General features: G+C 39.5%; 1 protein-coding gene and 1 pseudogene across 10 annotated transcripts in view; one reads left to right on the top strand and one right to left on the bottom strand.

Moving 5' to 3' along the window:
• The window catches only part of KLHL32 (kelch like family member 32), a 219,816-nt gene that overhangs the window by 171,406 nt on the left and 26,058 nt on the right, over positions 1-22,352 (top strand). For 8 of the 10 annotated variants that reach the window (XM_060419229.1, XM_042253392.2, XM_012182743.5 and 5 more), the window contains one exon: positions 12,371-13,097. In XM_060419229.1, coding sequence (XP_060275212.1) covers positions 12,371-13,097 — 727 coding nt within the window. Of the gene's footprint in view, positions 1-12,370; positions 13,098-22,352 lie in introns of those variants that run through there. The other 2 variants (XM_060419231.1, XM_060419232.1) reach the window with 2 other exon arrangements.
• Positions 4,880-4,988, bottom strand: LOC114116248 (U5 spliceosomal RNA; annotated as a pseudogene).

The raw sequence follows: 22,352 nt of genomic DNA, 5'->3' as shown, positions 1-22,352 counted from the left end.
AATCGCAGTATGCCAGGCCTCCCTGTCCATCACCAACTCCCGGAATTCACTCAGACTCGCATCCATCGAGTCAGTGATGCCATCCAGCCACCTCATCCTCTGTCGTCCCCTTCTTCTCCTGCCCCCAATCCCTCCCAGCATCAAAGTCTTTTCCAATGAGTCAACTCTTCTCATGAGGTGGCCAAACTGGAGTTTCAGCTTCCAAAGAAATCCCAGGGTTGATCTTCAGAATGGACTGGTTGGATCTCCTTGCAGTCCAAGGGACCCTCAAGAGTCTTCTCCAACACCACAGTTCAAAAGCATCAATTCTTCGGCACTTAGCCTTCTTTATAGTCCAACTCTCACATCCATACATGACTACTGGAAAAACCATTCTTGGTTTATCGTAAAAGAAATACAAATTAAAAAAATAAATTGAGGAATGGATGAATAAAAATACTAAAAGATTCATGATTATATCATTTACCCCAGAGCCAAAAAAAGAAGAAAGTAATCAACTTAATCAATCATTATTAGTTTTCTCAAGTCAGATAGCTTAGTGTATGCATATAATTTCCTTGCACTAAGTTAACTGAGTTGACATTTAAGGGAACTGATGGACTTGAATTCAAATATTTTTAATGGGACATTCAGACCAAGTAGAGAAAGTGAATATATCCTGACTGTTACGCAGAGACAACCAAGTTTATGTCTGTGTCTCTCTTTTCATTCATTTGTTCACCCTCATTCGTTTTTCTCTTACTTGAAATTTAACAAAAATCCTGTATCTTTAATTACTGGGTTACAATTACTGAATTCATTGGTGTAGAAATAGGCTCATCTTAAGGGCTTTAGATTTTAATCTGCAACAGATTCTCTGCTGTGATTTTACTATCATTTTATAACGAAGTATTTTAATAGTGTAGCAAATTCCTTATCATCTCTAGAGATCTCTCAAAATTTATGTCAATATTGCACAACATTGTTTTATGTAAAAATTGTCTGAATGTGCTGGCTTTAACATGAATTCAGAAGGATAATTGAGTTGAGAATTAGCTCCATCTCTTGGTGGCTCATTGCCATCATAATAATTCTGTTTATTGTCTAAATGTCATAGTTTTCCAAGCACTTTCATGTGTTACCCCATTCAGTCCTATGTAGACACTGTGACGTAAATAACATCATCTTTGTTTTACAGATGATGAAACCTAGGCTCAGTATATCTATGTTTTTCATAAACGCTCAGATATGTTCAGAAGCCTTTTCTCCTTTTCATTGTGTCACATTCACCTCCATGGGCATGGACCAGTTAGCGGCAGAAAAAGCATCCAAAGTTCCCTGTCCTTTCAGTTGACTTCACCCTGATAATGCACCCTCATTGCCTGCAATACCTGGGGGATAATGTGAAATGGTGTGACCCAGGGAGGGTCACTTCTGCTCCCTGTTGCCAGTGGGATACCGTAGGATTTTCTTCTTTGACCAAGTTGGTTTTCTCTGATTTTCCTGTGTTGTTCTGACAATATAAGCTTAATATCTCACCACCACATGCAGTATCCCTTTTATTTCCAGGACATTGTATCTTACTTATATATAAATGTGCATCACTAATATCTTACTTAGAAGTCTCACCCATCAATTTAGCATCAGGTGATACTCTGATGCCATCAGCAGTTAATGGATGAGTATTATCTTTTGGCTCAGACCATTATTAGACTATTTAAGTCAAGTATAAGATGTTATTTCTGAATGTACTTATATTTTGCTAAGTGTGAATAGACCAGGAGTGGGTTTCATTTTTCCTACATCGGTGATGTTGATCGTCTTCATTGTCCTGAGGGACATTCTTCCCACCTAAAAAGCTTTGTATATTCTAGGTATGGGGATGGTGTATTTAAAGCCTCTCCTGGAGTAAACCTTTACATGACTAGTTTATTAAATATTTTCATTTCTAAATAAAATCTCATTCTGGGATTTTAAATAAATAACACCTTGAAGCAGTCACCTTACAAGTTTGAAATGTGTGTTCTTTGGCTGAGATCATTTTCTTTCTGTGTGGGCCTGTGTACACATGCACTTTCACCTGCTGTACACAGGTGTATGTTTCTGGTGAGTTCAGAATTATAGACAAAAGCCATCCCTTTGTTGTTCCGAGAAGATATTTATAAAAACTATTTGTGCTATGGAAATCTGTGGCTTGGATACTAGACACAGTGATTAGCTTTGATTGTCTTTCCTACCTGTAGAAATTTTGGAGGGTTCTACTTTATGGTTTTAAGTTTTCAAAATTTTAGTTAAAAATATTTTATTATTATTTTGTTGGTATTTGCCTTACATATTGAGGTGCTCCTATTGTTGGTTGCATATAGATTTATAATTGTTATATCTTCTTCTTGGATTGAACCCTTGGTTATTATGTAGTGTCCTTCTTTGTCTCATAACAGTCTTTGTTTTAAAGTCTATTTTGGTTGATATGAGTATTGCTACTCCAGCTTTCTTATCACCCATCCAGTCTATGTCTTTTGGTTGGTGTATTTAATCCATTTACAGTTAAGGTAATTATCGATATGTATGATCCTATTATTTTGTTTATTGTTTTTGGTTTATTTTTGTAGATCTTTTCCTTCTCTTGTCAAGTTTACTGACTATAGAGAAGTTCCTTTAGTGTTTGTTGTAAAACTGATTTAGCGGTGCTGCATTCTCTTAGCTTTTGCTTGTTTGGAAAGCTTTTGATTTCCCTATCAAATCTGATTGAAGGTCTTGCTGGACAGAGAATTCTTGGTTGTAGGTTCTTCCCTTTCATCACTTGGAATATTTTGTGCCATTACCTTCTGGCTTGTAGAGTTTCTGTTGAGAAATCAGCTGATAACCTTATGGGATTTCCCTTGTATGTTATTTGTCTTTGTTTCCCTTGTTGCTTTTAATATTTTATCTTTGTCTCTAATTTTTGTCACTTTGATTACTATGTGCCTTGGGGTGCTCCTCCTTGGGTTTATCCTGCCTGGGACTCTTTGTGCTGGATTTGGTTAACTAGTTCCTTTCCCTTGTTTGGGAAATAAAAACAATTCATTATTATTTTTTAAGTACAGTTGATTTACAGTGCTGTGTTACTTCCACTTGTACAGCAAAGTCATTCAGATATATATATATATATATATATATATATATATATATATACACACACAGACACACAGACACACACACACACATATATACCCACAAGCTGAAATCAAGATTGCTGGGAAAAATAACCACCTCAGGTGCAGATGATACCACTCTAATGGCAGAAAGTGAAGAGGAACTAAAGAGCCTCTTTATGAGGATGAAAATCTGGCTTAAAATTCATCATTCAAAAAATGAAGATCATGGCATCCAGTCCCATCACTTCATGGCAAATAGATGGGGAAAAAGTGGAAACAGTGACAGATTTTTTTCTTGGGCTCCAAAGTCACTGTGACTATAGCCATGAAATTGAAAGCTGCTTGCTCCTTGAAAGAAGAGCTATGACAAACCTAGACAGTGTATTAAAAGCAGAGACATCACTTTGCCAACAGAGGTCCATGTAGTCAAAGCTATGGTTTTTCCAGTCGTCATGTATGCATGTGAGAGTTGGACTATAAAGAAAGCTGAGCACTAAAGAATTGATGGGTTCAAACTGTGGTGCTGGAGAAGACTCTTGAGAGTCCCTTAGACAGCAAGGAGATCAAACTAGTCAATCCTAAAGGAAATCAATCCTGAATATTCATTGGAAGTACTGATGCTGAAGCTGAGGTGCCAATACTTTGGCCACCTGATGTGAAGAGCCAACTCATTAGAAAAGACCTGGATGTGGGGAAAGATTGAGGGCAAGAGGAGAAGGGGGTGACAGAGGATGAGATGGTTGGATGGCATCACCGACTCAAGGGACATGAGTGTGAGCAAACTCAGGGAGATAGTGAAGGACAGGGAAGCCTGGTGTGCTATAGTTCACAGGATCTAAGAGTCAGGCATGACCTAGTGACTGTAAACAACCACATTCTTTTTCCAGATTCTTTTCCCTTTTAGGTTTTTTTTTTAATTGAATATAGTTCTCTATCCTATAGTGTAGGTCCTTGTTAGTTGTTTTACATATATTAGTGTGTATTTGAGGATTCTACTTTAAAATATTACTTTTTGGTGGATCTGTAAGTGACATATATCCCAGAGATAAAGAGACTCTTGCATCAACTCACTCATTCTACAGATGAGATGCCAAATGACTGCTCCAGTGTTGGCCATGGACTCTTGCTGTTCTTTGTATTGACTTTTCAAAGATCAGCTCAAATTGGTGGCCAGTTCTTATAGACGTAAAAGAGATCATGGTATACTAACGTCATCTTTTTCCTACTTCTGTTTTTTCTTGATATATAATTTACCTTTGTAAAAACTGCCTTGTGTTGGAAGACTGAACCAGGGACAACTCAAGTCCTTGTGTTTGCCCTCACAAATACCTGGAACTTAAATGGGGCAGGCCTCAGGGCACTTTTCCTGTGGTTCCTCCAGTCCTGTGTGTTTATCAGTCTATGGGAGACATCCTTGGTTGCAAGGGCTCTTGCTTTTGATGCTTGGCAGTATGTATTTTTTGAGCAAAATGTGTATTAAAGATGGTTAACAGGCACTTTTTTTGTTCTTTCAATTTTCTGTTTCAAAATAATTTCTAACTTACAGAAAAGTTGCAAGAATAAGAATAGTAAAGAGCACCCATATGATTTGCTCATTTCTGAGCAAATTACTTCATTTGCTTTATCATATGTTCTCTGCCTCCATCTCTAGATATCTATCTCTCTATAAATATCTAGTAGGAGAATAGCTATTTAGGCAGAGAGGGAGAGAACACACATGGATGCTTTTCTTCTGAGCCATTTGAGGGTAAGTTGTATACATCATGACTTTTTTTTTTAAGTCCCTAAAAAAACTCCTCATAACTGTTCTTTTCCACGGATATCTTTAGTAAAAGGCAAAAGACATATATGATCTGAAGAGAAGTTAAAGTATTATCAAGCACAAATTTTTTGCTAAAGGTGAACATAAGAGCATTTGTCAATCTTTCAACTTCATAAAGTTTTAAATGAACAATGAAAGAATATGTGTTATTACCATACCTGCTAAGCTGAATATTCTATTTAAAATCTGTCAGGTCTTTTTTTTTTTTTTTTTCTGACAGTATATGAACCTGGGACCTCATCAGTTTTGATTCAATTGAAATATATTTCTCAAAGGAAAAAATAGCCTATGTGTCATATATAAGTCTGTAGTCAGCTGTAATGGTTAATGTACAACCTCCCTTGAAAACTGTTTTACAAGCAAAATGTTGACACAGTTTTAATTATAGCACTCGAGTGAGCACTGTTGTAATTTTTAATATTCCTCCATCGTAACATTTTCATTGTTCTGGTGGAGCAACGCATTGTGATCTTATGGCCCTAGTTTCTGCTGCTTTTGGATAAGATTGTTGCCATTTTGAACAGGAATCTTTCATTTCATCTCAAAGGGGAGAATAAAGCTGTAAAATTGTGTGCGTTTACTTATTAATATGAACTTTGCTCTATGTCAGTCATTATTCTGATGCAGTATGTCACCATGTAGAGCTTTAACATGACTCATTAAATAAATGAGCTTCTGTGTAGTCAAACATGGCAAATCTCATCACCTGTTCACTTGCACATGGGAAACTTTCCACATTTTTCATCTGAAGAATCTGTGTATAGTATTTAAAGGGTATCTTGCTAAAGTGTTTACAGTGTATTGAAATTTAAGGCATTATAAAATAACATATGAGTTAGTGTACCTGAACACAACATATATAACAGTCAGTGCAGCTTCCCTTTGAGGCCATGTATTAGAAGATGGTGAGCATCCTTGAGCCTCTGTTTAGAAGGGGAAACTTCTCTCTGTGCATTGTCACTCATTCCATTAACACATGCTCTGCCCCCCACTCCTTGTGTCCCAAGCACTCTTTTAACATGCCAGGTTCGTTGGTGGAGCTTCAGGAATGCCAGGAGGTTGCTGACTTGCTCTTATGCCCTTCCTTTGTTCCCTTCTGAATTTGCAGGCATGTGGAATTTGTGCTGCTTGTCGGTCACGGAGGGGAGATGGGTGCCCTGGCTTGTGTCAGTAAGATGACAGGACTGGCAAGGATATAGACACTTGTGCCTTCACAGCAGGGCGCCTGCAAAAGGCAGGTCTCAGTTTGCAACCAAGTTTTAGAATACGAGAGTAATTATAGCTGCCCCAGGCCAGGGGGCTTGAGTCAGACTGTGGGCAAAAATGCCACTTCTAGCTTACTCAGCTTTGGCTGATGAATTCTGTGATGAGAACATCCTCCTCAGTGAAAAAGAATACTTGTGAACCAAGAGAAAGAAAGAGTTACTGCTTTCGACAGGGCTTTATCTTTTGTTAGTGTTGGTGAAAAATACTCGATCACTCATCTGATGAGAACTGCTTTGTAAAGGTCATTTTAATATATATATTTGCAAGATATAAAGGCGATTTTATGGAAGAGCGCATTGATGTGTATTCTTGGATTTGGGATAACTTCTTAATTCATATATTTTCCAGAGAATCTGTGAATATAAAATTTCTCATTGCTTTGGGGGTCATGTTGGACAGTATACATACTTGTGGACATATATAAGCAGAGATAGATTTCAAAACAGCAACTTCTTTCAAAGGATCAGGAATTTTATGTTTTAAAACAGCAGCTTCTATCTCAGAGTGCTGGAGAAACAGTAAAGGAATTTGGATCACATCTTGAGGGCTTATCATGTTAGGAATGTGACCTTCGTTCATATATTTCACATATTTGTGAAATACATCTAAATAGGTTGCATACTTTAATTGAATCAGAAAATTTTGCATAATTTAAATTATATACTTTCATATTTAGTATTATATATTCTATTCATAGAATAGCGATCAGTGGGGATACATTGAGAAAACTAAAAGGAGGGGACTATTTTCCATATATTTTTGAGCCAGGTTTAGTTAACAGGGGATAGCCTAGAATTTAAATATATATTCCCATTAAAAAGTGAGACAGAAGTTCAATACTCAGAGGATCCTATTCCTCTGAAGACTTGTTCTTTACTTACAAACTCTATAATTGGCACCATTAAATCATGGTTTTTATGCAAAAATAATCCATAAATGAGAGTCATTGAAAAACATTTTCACTTATCTAAAGCAAAGCATGCATTTTTTAAAAAACAGATTTTTTTCTTATAATTTAGACAATATGGAAGTTGGGTTTGGTTTGAGTGCCTGGATTCTATCTTAAAATAATTTTTGATGGACAAATAATGATTATATGATATAAGAACATATTTATAATTTGAAAATGGCATTTCTGGTTCCAGCTTTTCCATTAATCAGCTGCATGACTTAGAGTATGTCATAATAACTTGTCCGGATTTGATTTCTCTTTATAAGATTTAGAAGTTTGAACCAAACGTACTCAAAAGTTTCTTCTTGCCCTGATATTTTACAATTTATTTGAGGGGTTACCATACTATAATGTGCATTGCATTGCTAATAATTTCAAATAGAGGTGGCCAGTACCCATCGTGGAGGGAGTAAAACGAGGACCATATATAAATAAGTCCAGTGCAGTGTATGCTGCCTTGTTTGAGAGCTTATAAGGGCTTTATAGGAAAACCACAAAGTTAAGATAATGAAATAGGAAATTAAAGCCTGTGATAGATAGATCAGTCATGTCTGACTCTTTGCAACCCCATAGACTGTAGCCCTCCAGGCTCCTCTGTCCATGGGGCTTCTCCAGGCAAGAATACTGGGGTGGGTTGCCATGCCCTCCTCCAGGGCATCTTCCCAACCCAGGGATCGAACCCAGGTCTCCCACATTGCAGGAGGATTCTTTACCATCTGAGCCACTGGGGAAGCCTGTAGCTAGACAGATCTGAATATATACAGAATCTGATGTCATTGGTTCAAAAGAAATGTGAGAATTAGCCTAGGAATAGTTATAAAGAATTTTCCATTATGCACCAAATATGTGTAGCCTACTATGTGCTAGACATTGTTTTTATCAAGAAACTGAGAGATATGTTGACACTGGAATAAGCAGTAGCAAATGTTCCTTTGAGGAAGAAACAATTGTCCATCAGGACAAGATGAAATGGATTGGGTTAGGCAAGGTGCTTGGGAGATCTCCTATGGTCTTTGGAGGTGGCAGTCCCTGTGTTTCAGATGGTTTAGGAAACACCTTGCCTAATGCCCTATTTCCTAAGTACTCTTTGATCTGTCCTCCCAACCTGAATCCTTGTGTTCTTTTCCACTGTTGCTGTCTTTGTTGCCTAAGCAAGTGAGAGAGAAAACTTTCACTATATGCTCCACCCCCCACCAATTAAAGTGTTCTAGAAATTAGGGTGATGGGAATGTCAGTGTGTCACAGTACTAAGATAGAATAGGATTTTCACCTTCCCTGAGTTATGCTTTCTAGGTGTAGTATCACCAAAAGCCAAAAGTTCCTTAAATAAACATTTGCAAATATAAGCCCCCAAATGCACTACAGAGCTACCTGTGGTCTCTGTTTCATGATGCCCAATGATGAATCAGCCTTCTGTGAATACTATAGTTTTTAGTGGTGGTGGCTTAGTCCTAAGTCATGTCTGATGCTGCAAGCCCATGGACTGTAGCCTGCCAAGATCATCTGTCCATGGGATTTCCCAAGCAAGAATACTGCTGCTGCTGCTAAGTCGTTTCAGTCGTGTCCGACTCTGTGCAACCTCACAGACGGCAGCCCACGATGTTTCCCATCCCTGGGATTCTCCAGGCAAGAACACTGGAGTGGGTTGCATTTCCTTCTCCAGGGATCAAACCTAGGTCTCCTGTGTTGCAGGCTGATTTTTTGCTGACTGAGCCACCAGGGAAGCCCTAGTATAGTTTCTATTCTAAACCTCTCAGATGGGCTCCAGGATTGCGTGTACCACCTTGCCCTCAATTCAGCATGGCAATGAACAGTGCTCCAGTGAGGTTCATGGTATAGAAGTGATTTAAGGTAGCCCATTGTTCTGGATTTTCTTTGCCATTTCTTCCGTTATCTGGATAAGTAAGAGTTATCCATGGTTTCAATGATTTTTCTCTTTTATATTGTCACCAAAGTAAAAACTGAGTACGACGACACTTTTACTTTTGTTTATGTATTATTGCAAAAGCCAAACTGCAGAGTGTTTGTATGGCTTCCTTTATGCCATCAGAATCAGGTGCTGATTACAGAGCCAGGGTCTGAAAGTATGCTGTCTTGCCCATAGTAAGATCTTACCCATATCTTACCATAAAGGAAACACATTGTCTTACCCATAGTATTAGCTACATATGCCCTATATCTTTATTAGAGCATCCTACTTAAGTTTTAGTTGATTTTAAGTCTTTTAAAATTTGAAACAGCAGACTTAGTTTACTGTAATACAGCAGCAGTTTACAGTCTCCTGGATGGACTCTGTCTAAAACCTTACTGCTCAAAATGTGGTTCATGGACTAGCAGCATACACATCACCTGGGAGATGGTTAGAAATGTGGACTTGCAGTCCTTGTCTTCCTCCTACTGAATCGGAAATTGTATTTTGACCAGAAACCTCAGGTAATTCATGCACATGTTAGGTTTGAGACGCACTGGATTTAAATCTGTCAGTAATACTCTATCTAGGTGAGATTGGTTTGAATTTGGCAGAACTGTAAGTTATATTTACCTTTGATCTTGAGAAAAGATAAACTCAACAGATATGAATGACTGTGTAGTCTGAAAATATTTATAAATAATAAATGTGTGAAAATTATATGAAAAATGTGAGAAGTTAGACATATTGGCAGTAAGTAAGAAAAAGAGCCCAGAAAATGCATGTGCATAAATGTATGTGCATAAAGTTTCCTGTAATACATAATATTTGGGGAAGTTGAGAGTGGACCCTCATGATATTTGTGACCTAAGGGGTGATAAGTAGACAGAAAGCCAGAAATGAATCAGTGATAGATCACAGTGGTCACTGTTCCACTGCCTGCTTGTTTCCTTAGAAATTTTCTTAAAAGCAGAGCCTGGCTGTGGCTTATGTTCCTTTCACACAGTAAGTGACAGTGTTCACTAGAAAGATCAAGGTAGATTGGACAGTGTTAAGAGATGGGCTGGAAGATTGATTAGGGCATGGGAAGAACTGATTTATGAGGAAGGAGGAAAGTAATTAAATGGGCAGCACTGTGCTATAAAAAGAGGCAATAGAGACATGAGCATTTCTTTGGTAATTCTCCAGAGCTGTTTTCCTGTAGTATCCATGTGCAAGATGCAAAATCATTAGGCTCTAAGGATTCTGAGAAGTTTGTTACAAAACAAAGCAATACCAGCTGGAATGACTCAAATTAGGAGCAATATGAAGGATCAAGTTTCAGAAAATTTTACCTGGTACAGGAGTGACCTTCAGTGGGATGACTTTATCTCTGAAAACTCTTGAAAGCTCTGTGGAACAAAGAATGGAGAATCATTTATTAAGTTGTAGAATTATCTCCCCAGGGAAATAATTGGAACCCATTTCTTGAAATTTCTAAAACTGGGGTGGAGGCAAACCAGGATGTTGCTTATGGGAAAACTCTCCACTTCTGGCAGAGACCTGGTGATTGATGAGTAACCTGTTTCTTCTGCACTGTCTTTGATTATTACTGTCTTACTGTATACAGGTAATTTTTTTCATCAGGCTAGTATCTTATTTAAATTTTTTAAAAAAACTAGTTTCTGGAAAAACAGCCAAAGAGTGTCACTCATCTGCCCTCCATGGTGTCTGCCTGTGTGGCATCTGTAGGCTGCCTGGCACCCAATGCCATTCTTTTTCCATTTCTCTGCACTCATTATTCATTAAGAGATGCAATTTAGCATATATTAGATTCACTGGCTACATTCTCTTCATCTGGAAAGCTAAAAAGACATGCCCACAATATGCCTTCCCTCTTGGAGCCGTTTGTCAAATGGATACAAGTCAGAAATTATGCTTCAGAGAGTTTAGCAATCCTTTTCACCAGGATGAAAACCCAGCTCATGTTTGTCAGGGAGTAATGGTCTGAGGCCATGACATTTCCTTCTGTCTCTGCAGGCATTTTTTCCTCTAGTGCAGTGAATCAGCGGAAAAAGGAAGCCCAGAACCCCGGTTCCATTGGTCAGAAAGCAAGTAAAACACAGCAAAAGTATTCAGTATTCTATTTATTTTTTTATGCTAATTCTTTCAGGTCCACATTTATATTGCTTAGGCGATCTAGTTTGACATAGGTACTATTAAGAATAAAGGGCTTCCCTGTGCCTCAGCTGGTAAAGGATCCGCCTGCAATGTGGGAGACTTGGGTTTCTATCAAATATGTTGACTGAAATTATTAGATATACTTCTTTATGCTGGTGTTTGGAAAGCTTTGCCAAACTTAAATATTAAGTCACATTAATTAACTTAAAGTGCTCCATATCATGAATTGACTTTTTATTGCTATTGTTTTCTAAACTATTCTTCAATTTTGTTATTTATGACTTAATGCGCCTGCTTTAAAGAAATTCTATTTTTCTGTAGCCAAAAGTTTTTACCTTTTCCTTCTTGAAAGATTTCTAGACCTAAACAAAAAGGCTAGGATTAAATTCTGCTCTTATGTCCATAATACACAGATAATTTCCTCTATCTCCTGTTTTTATGAAAATAGCTCTATCAAATTGCTGTATCTTACAGTGCAAACAACAACTGTCTTCAAAATGAAAACTAATTGAGAAAAAATAAAATGGGTAGATTGCAATCTTTCTTTTTCTTCTCTTGCTTCCTGACTGATACCCTACCAAAGGAGTGGGGGGAAAGTCCTTTTTCTTTTAAAATCATGCTACTAGTGTCATATTGATTTTCTCTCAAGTACACCCTCTGGGCTCAGATGCTCATATATTTTCTCACATTACTAGTATTGATACAGCACCTTGACTCACTGGTTGACATATGTTGCTTATACTGATGACACAGTTCACTGTTGACACTTCCTGGTGGAGGTGGGGGCACCAAGCCTCTTATGCCTAAAACCCAAGAGAACAGCCTGTTGAACCACCATATTCTCATTTTTTGAAAAGTAATTATTGTTCACCCCAAGTGGTACTTTAAGTCTTGTCAATTTTACTTAACATTGTTCCTAATCTCTCCAACAGTGTTTTGAGTTCTTTTGTGTCTCTGCTGATGCAGAAAGGGGGAAAAAAAATATCCCGCAACTGGGTATCGCAATATTTGAGTGGTACATGGTTTGTAAGGAAAACTAGTAAATTATGAAGTGTCTGAAAGAATACATGGCAAGGCCTGTGCGCCCCCTTGCTTTGGCTCGCTCTTACCTCTGTGCTCTCTCCGCCTCCCTGCCTCTGTTTCAGCTAGCCGTGAGGTGGTTGGAACACAGCTGCCATTACCAGTACTTGGATGAGCTCCTGCAGTATATCCGCTTTGGCCTCATGGACGTGGATACGCTCCACACCGTTGCCCTGTCCCACCCCCTGGTCCAGGCAAGCGAGACGGCAACAGCTCTGGTCAACGAAGCCCTGGAATACCACCAGAGCATCTACGCACAGCCCGTGTGGCAGACTCGCAGGACCAAACCGCGGTTCCAGTCGGATACCCTGTACATCATTGGTGGGAAGAAGCGTGAGGTCTGTAAAGTCAAGGAACTCCGGTACTTCAACCCCGTGGATCAGGAGAATGCGCTCATCGCTGCTGTGGCCAACTGGAGTGAGCTGGCTCCCATGCCCGTGGGCAGGAGCCACCACTGTGTGGCAGTCATGGGGGACTTCCTGTTTGTAGCAGGAGGGGAAGTTGAGCATGCCAGTGGTCGGACGTGTGCTGTGAGGACTGCCTGTCGCTATGACCCCCGCAGTAACTCCTGGGCAGAGATAGCACCCATGAAAAACTGCCGGGAGCATTTTGTGCTGGGGGCCATGGATGAATACCTCTATGCTGTCGGGGGCAGAAATGAACTGCGTCAGGTCCTGCCTACCGTGGAGCGATACTGCCCCAAGAAGAACAAGTGGACTTTTGTCCAGTCCTTTGACCGGTCCCTGTCCTGTCACGCTGGATATGTGGCTGATGGTCTTCTGTGGATATCAGGTAGAACATGCTTCATGGATTGGATTTATTACAGAACACTTTCATTCATAAATTGAAAAGTCAGGCTTTGGTAGTTGTGGCCACATGGGTCTGTGAACAATTCAGCCAAGGATGCCAGTTTAGCTAATTCACATTCATTTACTGGGCACCTGTTTCTATAGAGAGCAGTATAAGGGGAAGTAATTGACATTTCTGTGACTTTCTCAGTGATTAGTGGGGTAAAATTTCAAAAATGGAAATTAATGGCCCATTACCGCTCTTTTTCTACCACACCTTCTATTGTTTAGATTGTCAGCTTTTCATCTTCATGGACTGTATTGCACTCCTTGTGGTCCTTTGCTTTTCCTTTCACCTTGGGCTGAGTAGGAGCCATTCTATCAAAGACAGGGCAGGTGAAGACAAGCCCAGTTAATCCATATGGATGGGTATAACAGTGGGAATAAATCCAGGTCAGCACCATTGCTTGCATTGAGGGAAGAGATTTAAATTATTGGCTAAAATAACATTTTCCTTTTATTTGTGAATTATAGTTTTTCATGCCATCCCAGTCCTTTATTCCTGTTTACTTTCCCATTCTTCCTAATTATTTGGGGTTTTTTTTTATCATTTTACTTTTTTTTGTATTTGTTTTTTTGGGGAAGTCTTTTGATTATTAAAGAAGGAGAGATACTAATATAATGAATCCCATGCTCCTATAACCCAGCTTCAGCAGGTACCTGCTTGGGGCCAGTCTTGGCTCATTCACACCCACATGCCACTTTTAGCTTCTCATGTCTGCCTTTGCATTGCCACAGAAGGAACCTGTGAGGCATGTGTTATTAACATCACATTATCAACTTGTGTTTCCAATCCTGTTGTTGAAAATAACCTCATATGTACTCCTTTGAAAGGTTTGCATATTAGGGAAGAAAGTTGCATCTCCTCTCAGTTGGAGGATACTCATTTTATGACCCAAATGGAACTTATTAGGTTTCTGTGTCAAGGACAAAGAGGAATAGTCAAATCAAATAAATACTAAGAGTCACTTAGAGATGTTTGTACTTGGAAGAAATAATCACTTTTAAGTACACTAGTGAAAACTACTCAGTTTCCTTCAGTAATCTTCTCTAGTTTAAAATCTGCTCGAACAAAATTCTCCCTTGCAGTTAAAGTAAATTCACTGGACTCTGCCCACTTTTTCTTCTGCTATCTTCAGTAACTAGGGAGACAGCTGTAGTCTTGGCGTCTCTGGGTAGTGCCTCAATTATTGGCAATTCACTGATTTTTATTGAATAAACCTGGCTCATGTCTGGATTTAATTGCTCAATAATTAATGAATGAAGATTGAAACCAAGGAAGAGGGTAAATGAGGATAAATTAGTGGTCCTGTATACCAAATCAACATTAGATATGAGTGTGTATGCTATTATATATTGATATAGATAAGACCTCATTTATCTGGTGACTTATTCCTTTTCTTTAAGTATATATTTCAGCAGTTAAGAAAAAAGCTGCTAGGACTATATCCTGTTAGATTTGTTGAAGAAACCGTAAACTTGGTTACAAGAGAGTCATCGCTATTAGGAAGAACGAATCTGTACTTAAGATAACAAAACAATGATGGATTTATAAAATCAGTGTACTTTAGATTGTCTTCCAGCTTAACATTCCTTCCATTGACTCATTCAGTTTTCACATATGTCTAAGGTCTTGCATTCCTAAATTTTGCATTGCATTTTCTAAATTTTGTATAAACTCATAATTTAATGATTATTCCTTATTTTTAATTTTGGCTATAAAACTTTTTTTAAAATGCTGGAGATTCCCTTACATAGTCTTAGAGGTATAACTACTTAACACTTTCTTGAGTGAGGCCTTAAGAAAGCAGAGAAGCTTATCTTAGCCTAGATCTAGATCTCTCAACCAGGTTCAGTTCAGTTCAGTCAAGTCCGACTCTTTGTGACCCCATGAACCGCAGCACGCCAGGCTTCCCTGTCCATCACCAACTCCCGAAGTCCACCCAAACCCATGTCCATCGAGTCAGTGATGCCATCCAACCATTTCATCCTCTGTCATCCCCTTCTCCTCCTGCCCCCAGTCCCTCCCAGCATCAGAGTCTTTTCTAATGAGTCAACTCTTTGCATGAGGTGGCCAAAATATTGGAGTTTCAGCTTTAGCATCAGTCCTTCCAATGAACACCCAGGACTGATCTCCTTTAGAATGGACTGGTTGGATCTCCTTGCAGTCCAAGGGACTCTCAAGAGTCTTCTTCAACACCACAGTTCAAAAGCATCAATTCTTCAGCGCTCAGCCTTCTTTATAGTCCAACTCTCACATCCATACATGACCACTGGAAAAACCATAGCCTTGACTAGATGGACCTTTGTTGGCAAAGTAATGTCTCTACTTTTGAATGTGCTGTCTAGGTTGGTCATAACTTTCCATCTAGCTGACTTCTCTCTCCATGTGGGTCTGTATGTTTCCTTTTCGGTTTTATTAAGTGTATCCATTTATTTCAGTTTCTGCTGCTGTATCTCTTTGTTTTTTCCCTACTATGAAAGGAAATAATTTCCTTTGTTCTCTTTTTGCGCTAATACATTCTGCCTGTGTTAACCATACTTAATGAAAACAATCACAATTTTCTCAGGTTTATTTCTCCCTACTGTGTACTTGAGATGAAAAGCTTACTTCCCTGTGTACAGTACAATACCTTTAATTGGAAAGAAGAGGCAATCACCAGTGACGTTTCTAATACCTTCAGTCGTCTGCCTATTTCCTCAGGCCCAGCTTATAATAAATCAGTTGTGAATCTAACCATGGATAGGAAAGGGTTGCTAGGGGCCCTTAAAAAAAAAAAAGGTATATAGTTCACCCTGACTGTCTCTGATTTAGAAATGTTACCCTGATTTCTTTTTGGGGTAGATGAAAATATTTCGGGCTATTCCTTATCCTTTACCAAATAATTAATTTTTTCCAGTTTAATTGATGGTGGATCCAGTCATTGGCATCCTTCTGGTATTTTGTAAACTTTGCCTCAGGTGATGTGGATTTTAGGGGCTTATTTTTGTTCCATTGAACACAAACGAATGTTTCTTTCTTTTTTTTTTTTTTTAAATTTTAAAATTTTAGTGCTCACTCTCTTGTACCTCTCCCCTTCACTGTCCGTTTTAGGGTTAGGACACCTGGAAACCTGCCCCTTGTTTTTAAAATGAGACAAGCAGAGATGAATTCAGAAAATCGGGCTGTGTAGATATGCCTATTAGCATGTGATTTAAGATGTTAGAGACAGTCAGATTTTACAGGCTCCTCTAGCATCTGACATCGTGACCCAGTTTACAAACACGCACCTCATTTCTACTTGAAATTCACAATCCTGAAGTAAAGTAAGCATTAAGTATCCCACTGTTGTACTTTTTAAAGGCATGCTCTCCATTGTAAGAGATTGTTTGTGAACTACTGAAAAGATCCTTTTTCATGTGAGTGAAAGTGAATCCCGAACTCATCTTGCAAAATAACTTACTTTTCATTTTTGCCAGTTGGCAGCAGGATAATGGGAGGCTAACCACAAAATTAGTGCCTTTAAACTACAGAGATAAGACAGTTGGCATTGCATTTCCTCAAGAGTGGCACTTAGTGCTGTCTTCATTCTCTCAGGAAATGGTCTATCCTTATTAAGTCAGTGCTGGATCATGGATACATAAGATTAAATCAGCAAACACACTTCCTGCCCTCTAGGAGTGGACAATCAAAGAGTTTTTTTCAGCTATTTCATTCGTGAAAGAACATTTGCTAGGGCTTCTTTAACTCCCTAGAATATATGTTTCTTTTCATCTTGATTAAATTTAGATGAAGTTTGCATTTGCCCCATTTAAAATAACTTTTATTCAAACCCATTAAAGGGACTTTAATTTTTCTGGTATTCATTATAATTAGAACAATATAAAATATAGTCAGCATTTTGAAAATGCCACAGCTATAGCTTTAATGTGCAAATATTGCATCTAAAGAAACTGTATACAAAATACTAGGGACAAGCAGAGGGCATGACTGAGGCTGGTTGTGTGAACTGAGGTCACAGACTGAGGGCTCACGCACGTGTGAAACTTTACTCCACTCTGCCAGCCAGCAAACTGAGCAAGTTTCCTCACCTCCCTGAGTCTGGTTCTGGGCCAGTGCTGCAGCCACAAAGACGCAAAGGCAGGTCCCATGCTGGGGCTCACAGTTTTTAAATGGATGATTACAGTGTCGTGTGATGTGTGTGATGAGAGATGTCTTCCCAAGATACAGAATTCGTGTGGAGCAGGGAGTAATCAGTGTAGGGGAGCCAGAGGCTTCCTGGAAGTTGGTGGCATCTTCAGCCTCACCTAGCCCCAGGTCCTTTGGCTGCTTCCTACTTGCCCATTAACCCCTCCCTGTGCTCAGGCTTGGGCTTCATGGTCCAACCATTTCCATAACTCTCTTAGCCTCTGGCAAGCATCCAGTGTTGGAAAAACCCTGTGGTCCACTTTGCACGTGTACCTGGGCAGCTGAGCTCGGTGGGAGGAGGCCAGCTAAGGGGGGCCTGGTATTTATATCTGCTCAGCCCCCAACCTCTCTATACCCCACCGCTAGCATCTCATCTACCCTCCTTCACTAGCTTCCTGCCTCCTGTTTCTCAGAGCAAACGGAAGTGAGTAGGTTCTCAGAGCAAATTAAGTATGAGAAGGTGGTGAAGAGTGCGAGGAGCCAGAGGAGCTGGAGATGGTCTGGAAAGGGGCAGAAGGTTGGGAAACACTAGTGAGAAGCATGCAGAGGAAGGGGTACGAAGGAAGGAGCCTGAGAATGTGCGATGGCAAGGCCAGAGGAGGCGGTGCATCATGGAAACTGAAGCCAGAGCAGAAGGGTGGGTGAGAGGTGTCCAAGACTTGGGGATGTCCAAGTCCAGAATATTTTCTCTGCATTTTTCAGCCAGGAACTACTTGGTAGTTATATTGGCAGCAGTTTCAGGAGAATGAGAGAAGGTAGAAGCTAGAATGCAGTGGTCAAAGGTGTAGATGGAGAGTGAAGAAGTGAAAGCTGCAAGTATAGGCCGCCTTTGCACAATGCTGGGATTTCATCAAAACTTGACTCCCTGAACTTGAGCCTTCCCCTCAACTTGCCTGTTACCATGCTCCATCCTGCAGGGAGAGATGGTACTGTGCTAGGTACACACGTACTTCAGTCTGGGTGACAGCTGTACTTTTCATTATAAATTCATAGCATTTTGGCTTTAGGAAGAATAAAGGAGGAAAGACGGAAGGAAAGACAAAGAAGTTTGGCTGAGAGAATGGAGATTAGCTAGAGGAAAAAGAATCTAGGTCAAAGGAGGGAACTTTTTTTGGAGGAATGAGTGCATTAAGCAAATTTATAGCTAAGGGGAAGGACAGAGTGGATTTGAAATGAAGGACTCGGGGCATCTTCTGGTTTCAAGTGCTGAGAGCAGCTCATAGGTACCAGGAATGGGAATAAGTGTGGGGGATACAGTATTGACTGCAGACACAGGGTCCCAGACAGGACAGTGGGAGTTAGGCAGGGGCTCAGGCTTGGACAGGAGGAGAGAGCACCCCCCAGCTCCAGGGCAGGATGCAAGCTGGGTGTGGACCTAGATGAGCTGAGAAAGGAGGGGCAGGGACCTGATGAGGGTCAAGCAAGAGGCAGAGTTGTCGGTGGAGGTCGTGCCATTTCAGGATCAGGAAGAGGGCCTGAGGGCAGTGGACTTGGGAAAAGTTTCTGAGAGAAAACAGAAGGAACTAACATATTTATACAAATTGTGTCAGAACCCATGCTACATTAGAAACCACAAAATTATGGTATCCCAGTATGCAAATTTCTGTTCTGTTTTTTGGTGGTACAGCAATGGCACCCCACTCCAGTACTCTTGCCTGGAAAATCCCATGGACGGAGGAGCCTGGTAGGCTACAGTCCATGGGCTTGCTGAGAGTTGGACACGACTCAGTGACTTCACTTTCACTTTTCACTTCATGCATTGGAGAAGGAAATGGCAACCCACTCCAGTGTTCTTGCTTGGAGAATCCCAGGGACGGTGGAGCCTGGTGGGCTGCCATCTATGGGGTCGCACAGAGTCGAATACGACTGAAGCGACTTAGCAGCAGAGTTGATGAGGGCAAATCCTTGAATTCACTCATGATGGAAAGTTTTTTAGACTGGGAATGCCCCAGAGGGTCTACTGAAAGAGTTCACCTGCTGGGATCCCAGTTAGGTGGGGTCCAGGGCCTCAGGTTTGCTTGAGGGAGAAATAAGTTTGTTGTGATGTGGAATGACTGCCTAAGAGGCTCTGTTTCTTGCTCCTGAGGAGTTTGGGGCTTGATAGCTTGATATTCCACTAAAAAGTTCCTGAAAGTGTTAGTCACTCAGTAGTTGTATCTAACTCTTTGCAACCCCATCGACTGTAACCCGCCAGGCTTCTCTGTCCATGGGATTTCCCAGGCAAGAATACTGGAATGGGTTATTTCCTTCTCCAGGAGATCTTACCAACCCAGGGATCGAACTGAATCTCCTGCCTGGCAGATTCTTTACCCTCAGTTTCTAGTAAGCTGGAATTCCACTAAGAATGAAATAATCTTTTTGTTTTAGGTCCCAGCAGCTAGCTGGTCCCAGCAATTACTTTTTGTTCTGTTTCCATGCCCCCCTCCACCAGTTATGATCCAGCCTTTACTACTCCCCATCTGAGAGAGATTAAAACAAAACCATTACAGTATTATACTGAGATGGAAGCCAAACAGAAATGAACCATTCTACAATGCTTTTAAAAGACCTAAATAGTTCAAAGAAAGCAATCAGATCACCTACACATTCTCCAAAATAATCACCAAAGCTTTCATCCTAAACTGACTTCCTTTTATTCTGAAGCAGCATTTAGTTTCCCCTTACATTGCTCCTAAAGAAATGAGACTTAAAGAGGTTAAGTGGTTTTTTGGGATAACACAGTGATTATTTGGTGAAGAAGGAACTTTATTTCTGTGTCTCTGGTTTTTGAAAACCATACTTTCCCCCATGAAACCACACAAATCAGTTACAAAAAAGAAAGATCTCAAAAACAGATGCTTACATTGTAAAAAGAACTTCCAAATGGCATGACTGAGAGTTAATGATACACAGAATAGTTCATACCTGGGCATTTGTGTAGGATCAGTGATCATTTGATTGTCTACTTAACTGACCATCTTAGGGCACAGAGTTGACCCAGATAACGTCTTTCTATTTGTGTTTCTATAGTTTAGATTCTGAAACAGAAATGATATAAAGTTAAAATGTATAAAGGAACCGTGATAATATGGACTTCTCTAAAGTATCAATATATTGGCTTAGATTAGAACATTGTTTTCTGAAAGGATTACATATTATAATATAATAGCCTAATGGCCTTTCAAGTTGGTAGCTTAAGTAGGTAAAAAACAAAACAACAAAACAGCAATTGGCTCCATTTCTTCCATGGTGAGAACAGTCTTTGTTGAGATGATCAATTTGTGTCTGCCTAGATGAATTTAGAAAAAGAAAGTAGAAAAAAAGAGTGAGCTGAATTGTTCTACCTAAGAATATGAGAAATATGTCATTTTTCTTTATTCCCAAGAGGAGAGAAGAAGAGTAAAGCTATTGGGTGGGCCAAAAAGTTTGTTCGATTTTAAGTGAAAATATATATTTTTCATTTTCACTAGGAACCTGATTGAAAAACCTATTCACTAACCAAACAAACTTTTTGGCCAACCCAATACATCATAGAAATAGGGAATTGGTTGAAGAGTTTGTGTAATTGTAGGAAAAAGGTAAAAGATTCAACAAGAACACAGCAAAGCCAGCACACTAGAGATAGGCAGTAGTGACCTTTAGAGTTTAATCCTGCTAGGAACCTGTAGAATCTTTGGAGGCAGGATTCCAGCTTTCTGCAGAATAAGGAATTGGAGTTAGAGTGGATTTTATTGAGATTTTAAAGGTCAGCTGACATCTGCATTGTAGTGGATGTTACCATCACTTATTATTTCACTTAGTTACAATAACACATGGTGCATACTTGACATATTTTGGGTTACGAATTTATATCTGCACACTCTAGGTGACATATATATATATATATAAAATTTATATTTTCAAGTGCATCAATGTTTTCGTTATAGGTTTTTATAAATTTGAGACTTTCTATGCAGGATTGCAAATGTACTAATTACCTATCCATTTGTGTGGTTTCCTCAAGTGTGACAGAAATAATATGGATTCTAGTTTTAATTTAATGCATGGATTAAGGGTGCTTCTATTCAAGATGCTAATTGAGTAGAAAGATTCTTGGCTTTCATTGTTTATGTGGCAGTATTAACACTCCCAAAATATGGGCAGTATAATCTCATGTAAAAATAAGATAATAAAATGTTTATTTTTGCATTCATTATAAATATTCTCATGGTATCCCTTTTATCAAGGAATATTAATGAGTTTGGCTCTTTTAAAAAATGACTTATATGAACTTAAATAATGCCAGTTTATTCTTTTGATAATTAGACTATGAGTGTGAAGTTCTAAAAAATCTTTTGCAAATTGGAGCAAGTTTGCATACAGAGCAGAAGCTAAAACTGTTAAAAAGGAAAAAGTCTTCGGTACCCTTATAAACCAGTCAGTAATTCTGGTTATTAGAAAAAAGAACTATAAGGAATCTATTTCAGACTACAAAATTCATTCATTAGTTCAGTATTCCATACTTAGTTACTTTTTCAGTATTCCATGTATGCTCATTTGTACCTTTTATGAAAATGGTAAGAAACCTTTATGAACAAACTACTACAGTATCGTGGTAGACTTCCCTTTATGGATGGCTGCTATTCCAAGTACTGGCATTCACTTGAAGCCCGAGAGAGAGGTTCCAGTCTCCGTTTTGCATATGAGGAACCTGGGCTTGGCTGCTAAATGGCTTACCCAGAATAGAGTCATAAAGGAGCTGTAAGGGGGGGGGGGGGAACACATAACACAGCTTGTGCTGAAATTCTCCCTCCCCTACCCCCAGATTACCGTGAGGCCTTCAAGAGATCTGCAAAGAACTCTAGATGGTTTTCCACAATCTTGAACTGGCTGACGGGATTCCAGCCTGGAGCATCTTCCCTAAGACCATTGTTGTTGTTCAGTTGCTAAGTAGTTCCAACTCTTTGAGACCCCATGGACTGCAGCACGCCAGGCTTCCCTGTCCTTCACTATCTTCTGGAGTTTGCTCAAATTCATGTCCACTGAGCCAGTGATGCCATCCAACCATCTCAT

Source organism: Ovis aries, chromosome 8 (assembly GCF_016772045.2).
Source record: "Ovis aries strain OAR_USU_Benz2616 breed Rambouillet chromosome 8, ARS-UI_Ramb_v3.0, whole genome shotgun sequence".
NCBI lineage: Eukaryota > Metazoa > Chordata > Mammalia > Artiodactyla > Bovidae > Ovis > Ovis aries.
This window is presented reverse-complemented; position numbering and strand designations above follow the sequence as displayed.